This window comes from Phocoena phocoena, chromosome 15, assembly GCF_963924675.1.
Source record: "Phocoena phocoena chromosome 15, mPhoPho1.1, whole genome shotgun sequence".
NCBI classification, from domain to species: Eukaryota; Metazoa; Chordata; class Mammalia; order Artiodactyla; family Phocoenidae; genus Phocoena; species Phocoena phocoena.
In genome coordinates, this window is record NC_089233.1 from 81,584,508 (window position 1) to 81,596,771 (window position 12,264).

Consider the following 12,264-nt stretch of genomic DNA (forward strand, 5'->3'; position numbering starts at 1 on the left):
GGGTCTTTACCACCTTAGAAAAAGAGCCGACTTTGACCTAGAGCTGTGGGTTTTGGACACAGAACCACAATAAATAACCCAGCTAAGGCAGCGGCCAAGGAGAGTCAGCAGACGGTGACCAGCTCCTCTGTGTGTTAAGAGGTGCTTAACTGTGAAAGCTGTGGCAACTTTTAAGATAGAGAGCAGCTGCGTGGCTTTTCTTGTGCTGAGAATGTTTTGTATGAGAGAGATACTGGGCGTGGACTCGGCATACGGCCGTCCTCACAGCCCAGGTGTGTCCAGTGATCCAGCAGGGCTGTGTAGCCCTCAGATGGTAAGGGGCAGAGACCCAGGCAGAGTCTAGAGGAATCCACGTGAGGCTTCCTTATGCTTTCTCCCTTCCACGAGGGGGCACAACTCCCAGCGAGGAAAATGCAGCAGCGCGTACTGTCGTCCCTCCCTGTCGGTTGGGTGGCTGGGGGGATTGGCCCAGGACTCCCGCATATACTGAAATCCGCACGTGCTCAAGCCCCTTATATAAAGTGGTGTAGCGTTTGCGTATAACCGACACCCATCTTCCCGTTTACTTTAAGTCATCTTCAAGTTACTTATAATACCTAATACAATGTAAATTCTATGTAAATGGTTGTAAATACGGTGTAAATGTTACGTAAATAGTTGCCAGGACCTGCACTGGTACGTGGCAGCTATTTATATAGTATTCAAGTGTTGCTTTTTGGAACTTTCTGGAAAATATTTTCTTCCAAAATATTTTCTGTCTGAAGTTGGTTGAATCCATGGATGAGGAACTCAGGTTATGCGATGCTTCTGCCTAGGGAAGCTAGTTAGAGACACGATGCTGAGGGCTGGAACTTGGAGCTCCATCTGTGTTAGGAAAATGCAAAACTGGTGATGGTTGAGTGTTCAGTGCCCAGCTCTGGGCTCCGTTCCCTACGGCGTTACCCTTAATTCTTGCCCCAACCCGGTCATGCTGGGAGTTCAGTTTATCCCCATTTAACAGATGCGGTAACTGAGGCCAAGGTCTAGGCAGAGGGACTCTGGAGAACCCACAGGAAGAGGGAAACAAACCCCCGAAATGGGTGCTGGCCCAAACACTGTCCCCAGCAGGGCCGGCTCCCCAGGGAGCAATTGAAAATGCAGATCCCCTGTGGGCAGCTGCAGCCCAGGAAAGAGCCGAAATGCAGGCTGTGCCTCCGGAATGGTCCTTCCCCTCTCCTGCTGGGATTTAGCCCATTTACCCTAATTGGCCAACTTCCTAAACTCTAGAACCGTGGTTCTCAAAGCCTGGTTCCCCCACAGGCAGCATCTGCATGACCTGAGAAAACATTAGAAATGCAAATTATCGGGTCCCACCCTAGAACTCCTGAATCAGAAACTGCCGTGGGTCTCAGGGATCTCCCTGGAGATGCTGATGTAAGGTCAAGGTTGCACACCTCTGTCTGGAATGTGAGATCCCTCGGCCTCTTGCTTTTAGCCTTGGCTCGGCTGTGTGTGAGTCTCACAGGCTCTTATTAAGTCAGTCCTCATGAGATGAGCCAGCAGTAGGTGCTCAATAAGTATTGCTAATGATTCCTTAAACAGGCATTTCCTAAACGTCCACCCTGTGCTTGGGTCTTTGCATGGGGCCCCTGGAGGTCGGGTCCAGTGGGGAGGCCTGTGAGCAGAGAAGCCCAGCACAATTAGGAAGTGGGAGGAGCCCTGCAGAAATCGAAGTTCCTAGACACCAGCCAGGGCCAGTCTGGCAGGCAGGCCTGCTATGCTACCCTGTACACAGAAACTTTCCCAAGCAGGGCTCGGGGTCAAAAACTGGCCAAGCCAAGGTGCAGGCGGGGAAACAACAGGAATTTCCCAAGAGCTTGAGGACCAGTGGTTGGGCTAAGAGTGAGGGCCTGAGGGTAGCTGCTTTCCGCGTGGTGACGGAATCTGTCGTCTTCTCTTTCGTCCTCTTCAGTGTGGGGCTGCCTTCCAGGAGGACGACGTCATCGTGCTCAATGGCACCAAGGAGGACGTGGAAACGCTGAAGAGAAGGATGGAGGGGAGGAGGCTGCGATCCAAGCTGGGAAAGGTACCGGAGTCCTAGGCTCAGTTCCTCACCTTCCCGAGTCTGGGCGCAGGTCAAGTCTGCAGGTTCTGCTCCAGAGCCCGTCGCAAACCCGCCAGCTGTGCTGCTGGTGCTGGTTCGGGGTTCTCTGCGATCGAGGTGTTTTTTATGACCAGGCGGGCCTGGGCTCTAGAAGATTCCAGGCGGCCTCGCTGGGTCAAGCTCAGTGGTCTGCTCTGCGCTCGGCTGCCTCATCGGTGAAGGGGGGCGGGTGTGGGTGGGCAGGAGGGTAGAAAAGCTCAGGCCTGTGAAGTGCGTCCGGAGGGCAAGGCGGCCACCACGATTGCTGCGCGGGCACTGAGTGTAAGAGGCTTGGTGTCACACCTTGTAAAACTGAGGAGGAGTGAAAGACACCACCCGCAGCACCTCTGCAGAGCCTGTGCGGCCCAGGTTTGAACGTCCTAGAGATGTGGGGGGAACCCGGGGCCTGTGCTTCCCACCCACCCCTGGGACTGCAGATGCAGACGCGCACACGCGTGCAGCCACACACGCACACGCGTGCATGCACACACACACGCATGCACACCCCCTCCCTGCACTCCCTGGAGCGAGGAGACAAGCAGCCTTCCCCCCGTGGAAGCCGCCTGGCCGTCCGGAGCCTCCCCTGGCCGCGGTCTTGAGTGGCGCCCCGGCGCTGCTTGCTGACGCCCGGCGCTCTGGGTCGGGGGTGCTGGGGTGAAGGCTTTGCTTTGCGCCCCAGGTTTAGAATCCGTGCTTAATGATCTGATGTGATGAGCAGGCTCAAAACAGTGGATCAGCTAAGAAATCATTCAATGTGTCATTGATTCCGGATCCAGTAGTAAATTTTGTTACTTCTTGAGTACTTACAGATGATAGCCATGGTCTTTTTCTCTTTCTTTAAAAAAAAAAAAAAAAAAGGTTCAGGGTAAATGTGGGAGAAACTTCATGCCATCAGAACTAAGGCAAAAGAATGCCTAAAGTATTAGGAAATGAGTTTCAGTATCCTGAGGACATAACATTGTGAAGAGAAGTAGCCTGCCTGGTTTTGTGCTACTGGCGTGCACTTACCAGTGATGCAACAACTAAAGATTTTTCAGGTTTTAAAATCATAATAGAGGAAAGTGCAAGACCGTATCACCCTGGAATAATATATAATTCATGGTCATGAGGCTTTAAAAAGCTGAGAATATGATAGCAGTATCGTTATTGTGTGTGGGCCCAGAATTCTCAGAGCCAAACCACTGGCATTTCCTCCTTTGATAGCTTCACTTAGGTAGAAAATAGATAATATGTGCGGATGGTTCTATAGTACAAGGAATTGTGCCCAGCTTTTGTGATCAAATACCAGTAGAAGTGCTCCGTGAAACTGTCTTGTATGAAGTTATTGCAATATTCATGAGAAAGAAAGAGACGCTCTGTCATTTAAAGGGGTGAGTTCGGGTTTAGAAGCGAATAGAAGTTTGAGGTATTTTTGACGACATTTACCAACGTGTTCTTTGTTGCTACTATTGATCAAGTTCAGTTTTTAAGAAGCACAAAAGGGAAAATTGTATTTTAATGGAAACTCCTAGAGACATTGGAATGGTCATTCGCCTTCTTCTTACTTTAGTGAGCTGTCTCCTCTGTCCCAGGCTTCCTGCCAAGTTGTTCAAAGCCCGGTGGAACTAACACACCCCTCTCCGGAGGCAGGATACTTCCCAGACCTTCTGGGAATGCTTCCTAGAGACGGCTACCAGGAAACCAAAATATTTCCCCAGTATACCCGCAGCTGGAGACAGGGCATAGCATTTCCTGTCTAAGGCCTCATTGCTCGTGCTTTTCAGATAACCTTAGCTCTGAATGGAGGGCTTAGAAATAAGCAGCTTTCTGCATTTTTTTTTTGAAGGATGACGTGTTACCCTCACAAATGTGAATGCATGTCTTGCATGTGTGAAATGAACAGGATGTGTTTATGTTTTATGCAAGTGTTACAGATCACGTAGCATATACATATTACAGGTTCAGGGCCACTGCCTGAGCAAGGTCTTTGATGTTTTCTAGTGATGGGAGCCTTCAGAAACGTTTAGGCTGCGTATCTTTAATGCCACCTTTTGCATGCTTAGGAAAACGGCACGTGTAAAGTAAATTCTCTGAGTGAACATAAGTCCTGTTTGTCCTTTCTGTGATTGAATCAGCTGTGTGGTTTTAGAACGGTTTGTTTCATTTCTTAAATTTTTGCTGACCAATTTAACTATTACGAGCGACAGAATTCTAACAGAAGTGATCCAGAGCTGAGGAGAATTGGCTAAAGTGTTCTTTAGTACAGGCCTCAAGTCCTTATAGTTAAATACACAAGTGTCAAAGCAGTTGGACAACTTTGAAGAAGTCTTCCTGGAAAGGTTGAGATTCGGTACTGGCTTGGACTTATGTTATCATCCAGGTAACTGCTCTTTTGTGTGCAGTCGTCACCATTAACACTGACTGTTACCACTGAAACCTGTCCTCATTTAGATTTTTTGAGGATGTGGTTTTGGAATGTAACTGTACAGCTGAGCAGATCTCTGCGGATATATGTCATGTGAGGCCAGAGTGCACAACTGGAAACACGTGGGGAGGCCTGAGGTTTACGGCAGAGGATCAGAGTCCTCTTCAGCGGGAGGCCTGCCCTGAGTGACCTGTGTTGGCCTCTCATTGGGCTCCCGGACTGGCGGGAGCCACACTGACACCGAAACCAGTGCATCTGAGCACGTGTCCGCCCCCCCACCCCCTTTCTTTTCACAGAAAACAAAGAAACCCAAGGTGGCAGAGTCTCTCTCAAAATCAGATGTCAGTGAAGGTAAGATGCTCAAAGAGGTCCTTATTTTAGCAAAAATAAGGCCATAGGCCTGTTTCCTAAATAAGTTCCTGATGTTGTTTTGTTTTGCTTACTTTGTTCTTTCACAGAAGCCCCAGGACCATCAAAAATGAAGACAGGGAAGCCCGAAGAAACCAGCCTTGATTCTCAAGAGAAGAAAACCACCTTGCCTCCCAGAAGTGCAGGTGGGTCCTATTGAGATGGCAGTGGGCCACTTAGACAGCTGGGAACCTGCGTGGGTGCGTCACGGTTTTCCTGGCACAAATTCGAGAACTCAAGCTCGTCCTAATGGTGTCTCTGAATAGTTGACTGAGCTCTCTTGGCGGGTAACTAAGAAACAGTTGATTCACCTTAGAGCAGGAGCCCTCTCGGGATGGAAGGGGTGCGGGCACAAATGCCAGTTTTCCTGTGCAGTCTGCACTTGGTGCCAGGCTAACAAGGGGCGCCAAGGCCTGACTCAGGCGTTCCCTAATTTAAGGCTGGGGCTCGCTGTGCACCACGTGTGCACTCGAGCCGGCCTTCCTCCACCTGCTCTTGACCGAGAGCCATTCCATTTGGTGCATAGTCCAGAATTCAGTGCCTTTCTCCGGAAACTCACTACCTTTAGCAAAGAAAATAGTATTTCACAAAGAAGAAAAGCACAGATTGAAGAGGTAAATAAAGGAGTGTGTAATCCTGTGGTGTAATCGCCCTCCAGAGTGTTCATGGGTTCCAGTACCCCGACACACATCTCAGCCACCTGGCCTCGGGATTTGATGTACGTCATGCCCGGAGCTGGGACCAGTGCCGAGAATATATAGCAGGTCGTGATGAGTGTGGTTTTAAATACAGTAGCTTCATTTGTCTTTAGGACTTGGCGATTGAGATAACGTATTTCAACATTCAGCCCCAGAAAGCAGGAGGGAAATTCCTGGGATTAATGAATTTTTGAGGATGTGACGTCTGGAATGATCTGTAGTCCCAGCTTTAAAGTTTTGGGCTTTTCATTTTTCCAGCAGCACAGGGGAGCTCTTCCGGAAAAGCCGGGAAGCCTCCGTGTGGAGCCATGAAGAGGTCCATCGCCGACAGCGGAGAGTCAGAAGCTTACAAGTCCCTTTTCACGACCCACAGCTCTGCCAAGCGCTCCAAGGAGGAGTCGGCCCACTGGGTCACCCACACATCCTACTGCTTCTGAGGCCCGGGGCGCGGCCTCGGCGCACCCCACAGCTCGGAGCCGGCGTGGCAGGGCAAGACGGGGGCTCGGTGACCCTGCCGGCCCCACCCCGTCACCCTCTCCACTCACCTCCTCCCCCAGTGCGCGTGGACCCGCCCACGGCCGAAAGCACACTGGCCGCACTATTTATGCTTAAAATAATTAAAGATGCCAGATTCCTCACGGGTATGTGGTTGGCTCATTTTGACTCAGACTCTCACGGTTTTGCTCGCGGTGGTTAATTAATTAAACAAGCCAAGTGAAACCGAACTTGAGGAAGGGCGAGTTTGAAGTGCATTCCACCTGCAGGGCTGTGGGCTGTAGGAGGGGTCGTCTCGGCGCCAGGGAGGGGACTGAGGGGGCTTCCTTGCTGATCGCCTTGATGAGAGAGGAGGTTTAGTTGGCACCCGATGATTTCGTACGAAAATAAAGTAAGTCTAAAGTCTGCTCTTGTTCTCATCTCTGTATTTTTCTCCTTTCTTCCCCGAACGTTGAGTAAGAGAATTGCAGCCATTGCACTGATAGCGATTGTAGTTCTATGACATCATGTCAATTCCACTTTCTCTCTCAGCAGAAGATTATAAAAGGGGGAAATTGTGCATAAAATTGATGTATCTTATCCATAAAGTGTATTGAAGTGAATAATTAATGAAATTCTCCTATGAGACTAAGAATCAGGAACATCCAGGTTCAACACTGCCTTTCTGGAGACAGTTGTATCATTCAGATGGTTCTTTATACCAGATCCAGGGCCCTGGTTTCCATGACAAAGCAGGCAAAGGAGCTGGGCAAGGAAGGTCGGAGGCGGGAGGGAGCAGCCTCAGAGAGGGAGGATTCTGGGGAGGGGGCGGAGAGCCGAGCGCAGCCTGCTCCGTCCCGGGTCCTGTGCCTCAGTGGGGTGAGAAGTTGGACCTGAGGACGTGTTGGCATTGTGAATATAGAGGAGTTTTATCAGAATGATACTAACATCAGTGAATTTCTGTTGTGGACTTTTCCAGAACAAACCTGAAAATTATCTATTTTCTTTCCCAGATCAGCATTTATATACCTTTACATACAGGTAAGTCTGGTTATAATAGCCGTGCCTATTTCCTAATCAATTCTTGGGCCTCGTGCCCCCGTAAGCCCTGCACAGATGCTCTTGGCAGGGAGCCCCACGTCCCCACCCCAAGCTGGGGGAGCATGTGCAGACTGCAAGGGCAGTCTGTGCCACCGGATCCCACTCTCCGTCTCTCCTCCTGGTTTCAAACCATCTCACAGAACTTCATCACTCAACACAGTTAGAGGCACAGGGGAGGCACCCAGTGGACCCTTGGTTATATCCAGCAGAAGGCTTTATTCCCCGGGAATAAGTGTGAATCAGGTGACAGCGGAACAGGTATAAGAAGCCCTGTGTTCCATTAGTCGGGACTTTTTGTTTCATGTCATTTTTAGAAACTGATGGTTTCAAGTGCACTGGCCGTTGAGCCCTGGCTGTACTCCTGGCAGCGGCCTCTGTTGTCCTGCAGGCTGTGTCCCTCTCGCCTCAGAGTCTTCACACCTGCCTGGACGTCAGCCACCTCCCCATCTTACCCAGCCAGCTCCTGATCATCCCACACGTTCCACCTGAATGTCTTTTTCAGAAAAGCCTTCCTGCCTGAACCAGCCTAGAGCTGCCCCCTTGTGTTCTCTTAAAGCTCTCTGTTCTTATCACAAATGTTATTTTTTTCTTTTTGGCCACACCGTGCAGCATGCAGGATCTTAGTTCCCCAACCGGGGATTGAACCCGTGCCTTCTGTATTGGGAGCATGCAGTCTTAACCACTGGACCACTAGGGAAGTCCCCTTATCACAACTTTTTTTTTTTTTTTTTTGCGGTATGCGGGCCTCTCACTGTTGTGGCCTCTCCCGTCGCGGAGCACAGGCTCCAGACGCGCAGGCTCAGCGGCCATGGCTCACGGGCCCAGCCACTCTGCGGCATGTGGGATCTTCCCGGACCGGGACACGAACCCGTGTCCCCTGCATCAGCAGGCGGACTCTCAACCACTGCGCTACCAGGGAAGCCCAGCCTTATCACAATTTTAATGAAATAAATGAAACTCTTAATTAACTCAGGCATTGCACACTCAGGTGAAGGCAGTGAGCGTAACTGTGAGGCGATAGGGAGTGGTGGGGACTGTGGAGAAAACATGGCCACCTAGAGGGGCGGTTGCTACTCAGCTCCAGCAGAGAGGGGCCCCCGTGTTACCAGATGGTCCATACTTTTCAAAGGAAACTTAGTTTCCTTTGAAATCTGGCCTTTTTAAATGAAGCCCTCCCCCCACCGACATTTAAATATTGGCAAATAATCATTTTCAGAAACAATGTAGGCCAAAATACATCAGTGGCTCCTAGTCTGTAGCCTCTGTTTCTTTGGTTGGATTTTTTTTAGCCTCTGGTTTAATATCTTTCCCACTAGACTCTCAGCTCCACAGGGACACATGCCTGGGCTGCTCTGCTCACCACAGCGTCTGCAGTCAACAAATAGAAAAACAAAAATAGATGGACTCTCCCAGTAGAGCATGAGGGTCAGAAAGAACATAGTGGCAAGGAGATGGCCTTCTATCACTCCCCCGCCTCTCTTTTTATCGCCCTCTGGAAATTTCGCTATTTCCCTTTAAGCCCTACTCCCAGGCAACCCCTGCGAGCCTCTTTATCCTCTGCCCTGAAGTCATCACATTGGCCAGAGCTGGTTCTGGCTCAGGGCCTCTGTGACATCACCAACCGCCCAGCCCAGCCCTGGTTCCCAGTCTCCGGGTGCAAGGGCAGACCAACCCACCATGAGCCACTTTGTCCCCCATCTCTGCTCACCATGCAGACACTGAAATGGTTCTTGTTCTTTCCTCTGTGCCTCTCCTGCGGCTATGCCTTTACGTTTTCTTCTCTGAGAGATAAAGCCAGAGAACCCCAGGAGAAGGTGCCTTGCGGAGGGCACTTTCGAATTCGGCAGAATCTCCCAGACCATGCCCAAGGCTGGCTTGGAAGCAAGTGGCTCTGGCCTTTTTTTGTTGTCATGCTGTATATGATGCTAAAGTTTCGAGGAGATAGTGAGACGGGTAAGGTAAGGATGGCTCCGTTTTTCACACCACATTGATTCCACCTCAGAAAGCTTAGACTCAGAGGAACACGTACTCTGGTTGTTACAGGCAAGACGGTTAAGTACAACGAGATTCAATACAGAGTACCTACTTCTGGTCCTGAGAAACGTTGGCTAACTCATTTCCCAACGTGTCCTTAGGGAGGATGGGAGATCTTAATTCACAGAGGTGGGGACTCATAGTTGAAGACCACCTTCTGTTTACTGGGCAACTAAAACCTTGGCTCAATATTTATCCTGTTAAATCAGATGTTTCAAATTGAGGATAGATTCAAGAACTTGGCGTGTTTCAGGTCAACATTATTTATGGAGGCAGACTCACTGCCCCTGATTTTTAATTTCCCTAGCGTTTGAATCATTACAAGTTGCTGAACTGAATGGAAATGGTATCATTTCCCAGGTAAAGGAAAAGACCTGTCGTAAAGCGTCAGAGGTGTAAAGAGGTAACAGCCTGTCCATAAAGTGGCTGAACAGCTCTGAGAAGAGGAAGGGAGAGAAATACGGCAGCATGTTTGCTCCTGGACAAACCCACCGCTTCAGGATTCTGTGTCCAAACTGATGGGAGCAGGGGTTGGCAGACCTTTTCCGTAAAAGGCCAGATAGTTGATATTTTCAGCTGTACAGCCCATTCAGTCTGTGTTGCAAGGACTCAACTCTGCTGTTTGAGCGTGAAAGCAGCCATAGACGGTATGCAAATGAACGAGCCTGGCTGTGTTCCAGTAAGACGTTATTAACAAGGAAAGCTGGTGGGCCAGATTTGGCCATCGTTTGCCAATCCCTGGGCTAGATCAATGCTAGAGCCAACTTCTCTTAGGTGAGCCCAGCTCTCTTAGAATTGTGTCAAAACCAGCGACATCAACAGTATTATTCACCCCAAATATCTTTCTTGACAGGAGCAGAAGAATCCTCCGGCCCTTCGAGGCTGTTCATTACGCTCTCCAACAAAGAAAAACCAAAATGCTTCCCCCAGCGAAGACCATGCCTTCAATATCCTAACCCAGCTCGAGATGGACCTTGTGAAATTCATGTCCAAGGTGCAGAATCTGAAAGCCGCCATGGCAACAGGCAGTAACCTCAAGCTTCTCAACTCAGAGACGCCTGCAGCCCCACACAGTAATATTACAATATATGAGATATGGGGAGAAGAAGACTCCGAGTGAGTGGACTTGTGTGTCAGAGTAGGAGAGAAAAATTTGAGTGTTTACAAACCGTAGGCAAACTAGTAAAACTATTCTGAAGAAAAAGAACTCTCGAATTTGGGGCCTTTTTCCTTTCTCTTTTTTTAAGCTTGAAAAAAGTGTGAGGCCATTAGCCATAGCAGTTATTGTTTTGTTTAACTGTTGTTTTTTGTTTGTTTGTTTGTTTTTACATCTTTATTGGAGTATAATTGCTTTACAATGGTGTGTTAGTTTCTGCTGTATAACAAAGTGAATCAGTTATACATATACATATGTTCCCATATCTCTTCCCTCTTGCGTCTCCCTCCCTCCCACCCTCCCTATCCCACCCCTCTAGGCGGTCACAAAGCACCGAGCTGATCTCCCTGTGCTATGCAGCTGCTCCCCACTAGCTATCTATTTTACGTTTGGTAGTGTATATATGTCCATGCCACTCTCTCGCTTTGTCCCAGCTTACCCTTCTTCCTCCCCATATCTTCAAGTCCATTCTCCAGTAGGTCTGTGTCTTTATTCCTGTCTTACTCCTAGGTTCTTCATGACATTTTTTTCCCCTTAAATTCCATATATATGTGTTACCATACGGTATTTGTCTTTCTCTTTCTGACTTACTTCACAGACTCTATGACAGACTCTAGGTCTATCCACCTCATTACAAATAGCTCAATTTCGAGCTTCCCTGGTGGTGCAGTGGTTGAGAGTCCGCCTGCCGATGCAGGGGACACGGGTTCGTGTCCCGGTCCGGGAAGATCCCACATGCCGCGGAGCGGCTGGGCCTGTGAGCCATGGCCACTGAGCCTGCGCATCCGGAGCCTGTGCTCCACAACGGGAGAGGCCACAACAGCGAGAGGCCGGCGTACCGCAAAAAAAAAAAAAAAAACAAATAGCTCATTTTCATTTCTTTTTATGGCTGAGTAATATTCCATTGTATATATGTGCCACATCGTCTTTATCCATTCATCCGATGATGGGCACTCAGGTTGTCTCCATCTCCGGGCTATTGTAAATAGAGCTGCAATGAACATTTTGGTACATGACTCTTTTTGAATTATGGTTTTCTCTGGGTATATGCCCAGTAGTGGGATTGCAGGGTCGTATGGTAGTTCTACTTTTAGTTTTTTAAGGAACCTCCATACTGTTCTCCATAGTGGCTGTATCAATTTACATTCCCACCAACAGTGCAAGAGGGTTCCCTTTCCTCCACACCCTCTCCAGCATTTACAGCAGTTATTGTTTTTGCCTTCCTCACTTCCTCTAGGGTGAGGGTGGTGAGAAGTGCATGGACAGTGGCATTAGTGTAGGGTGACATTCTTGGCCACTGTGCCATGGCCCTTGTAGAATAAGGCTTTTGGGAAATTTGGGGTAAGATGCTGATATTATTTTCTTAATAACTGTCTTTACAGTAGCTATTTTTGCAAAAGACAGAACCTTTTTTTATCTTTATGATTTATTATATTACAAAGGACAACTTTATAGGTTTTAAAATGAAATAAAATAAAAAATTATTGTTAGGAGGTGTGTGTGTCAAGGGATTGGTGGATTCTAGAATCATTTCATTTTCTTACCACCAGAAAAGTCATCTTATTCATTCTGTCTCATGGGTCCCATGCATTGACTTTTCTACTACAAAACTAACAGTTACATGTGTCTAAGTGGATTCAGAGAAATGGAGAATCAAACCATGTTTTTAATGTAATTCAGATATAGATGAGCTAACCAGGGGTTCCCAAATTGGTCAATATGAATATTCTTTATAATACTTATTTAAAACATGGGTATTTGGGCATGTTTGTATGGCTAATGGAAACTACACTTACTCCAGGCTGTTCTGTTAGCTCATGACCCCTAATCTAGTAGTTTAGAGACATGCAGGGACTTCCCTGGCAGT

General features: G+C 48.5%; 2 protein-coding genes across 4 annotated transcripts in view; both read left to right on the forward strand.

Moving 5' to 3' along the window:
- Positions 1 to 6,069, forward strand: part of RTF2 (replication termination factor 2) — a 39,430-nt gene extending 33,361 nt beyond the window's left edge. Inside the window, exons 6-9 of one of the 3 annotated variants that reach the window (XM_065892162.1) lie at positions 1,952 to 2,065; positions 4,823 to 4,877; positions 4,985 to 5,080; positions 5,891 to 6,069. In XM_065892162.1, the coding sequence (XP_065748234.1) occupies positions 1,952 to 2,065; positions 4,823 to 4,877; positions 4,985 to 5,080; positions 5,891 to 6,069 (444 nt within the window). Of the gene's footprint in view, positions 1 to 1,951; positions 2,066 to 4,822; positions 4,878 to 4,984; positions 5,081 to 5,890 lie in introns of those variants that run through there. The other 2 variants (XM_065892163.1, XM_065892164.1) reach the window with 2 other exon arrangements.
- A 2,847-nt stretch (positions 6,070 to 8,916) lies between these two features.
- On the forward strand, positions 8,917 to 10,361 carry LOC136135588 (protein FAM209-like). The gene is made up of 2 exons (XM_065893511.1): positions 8,917 to 9,165; positions 10,098 to 10,361. Exons 1-2 carry the CDS (start codon positions 8,917 to 8,919, stop codon positions 10,359 to 10,361), a joined length of 513 nt encoding a protein of 170 aa, XP_065749583.1.
- The last annotated feature ends 1,903 nt before the right edge of the window (positions 10,362 to 12,264 follow it).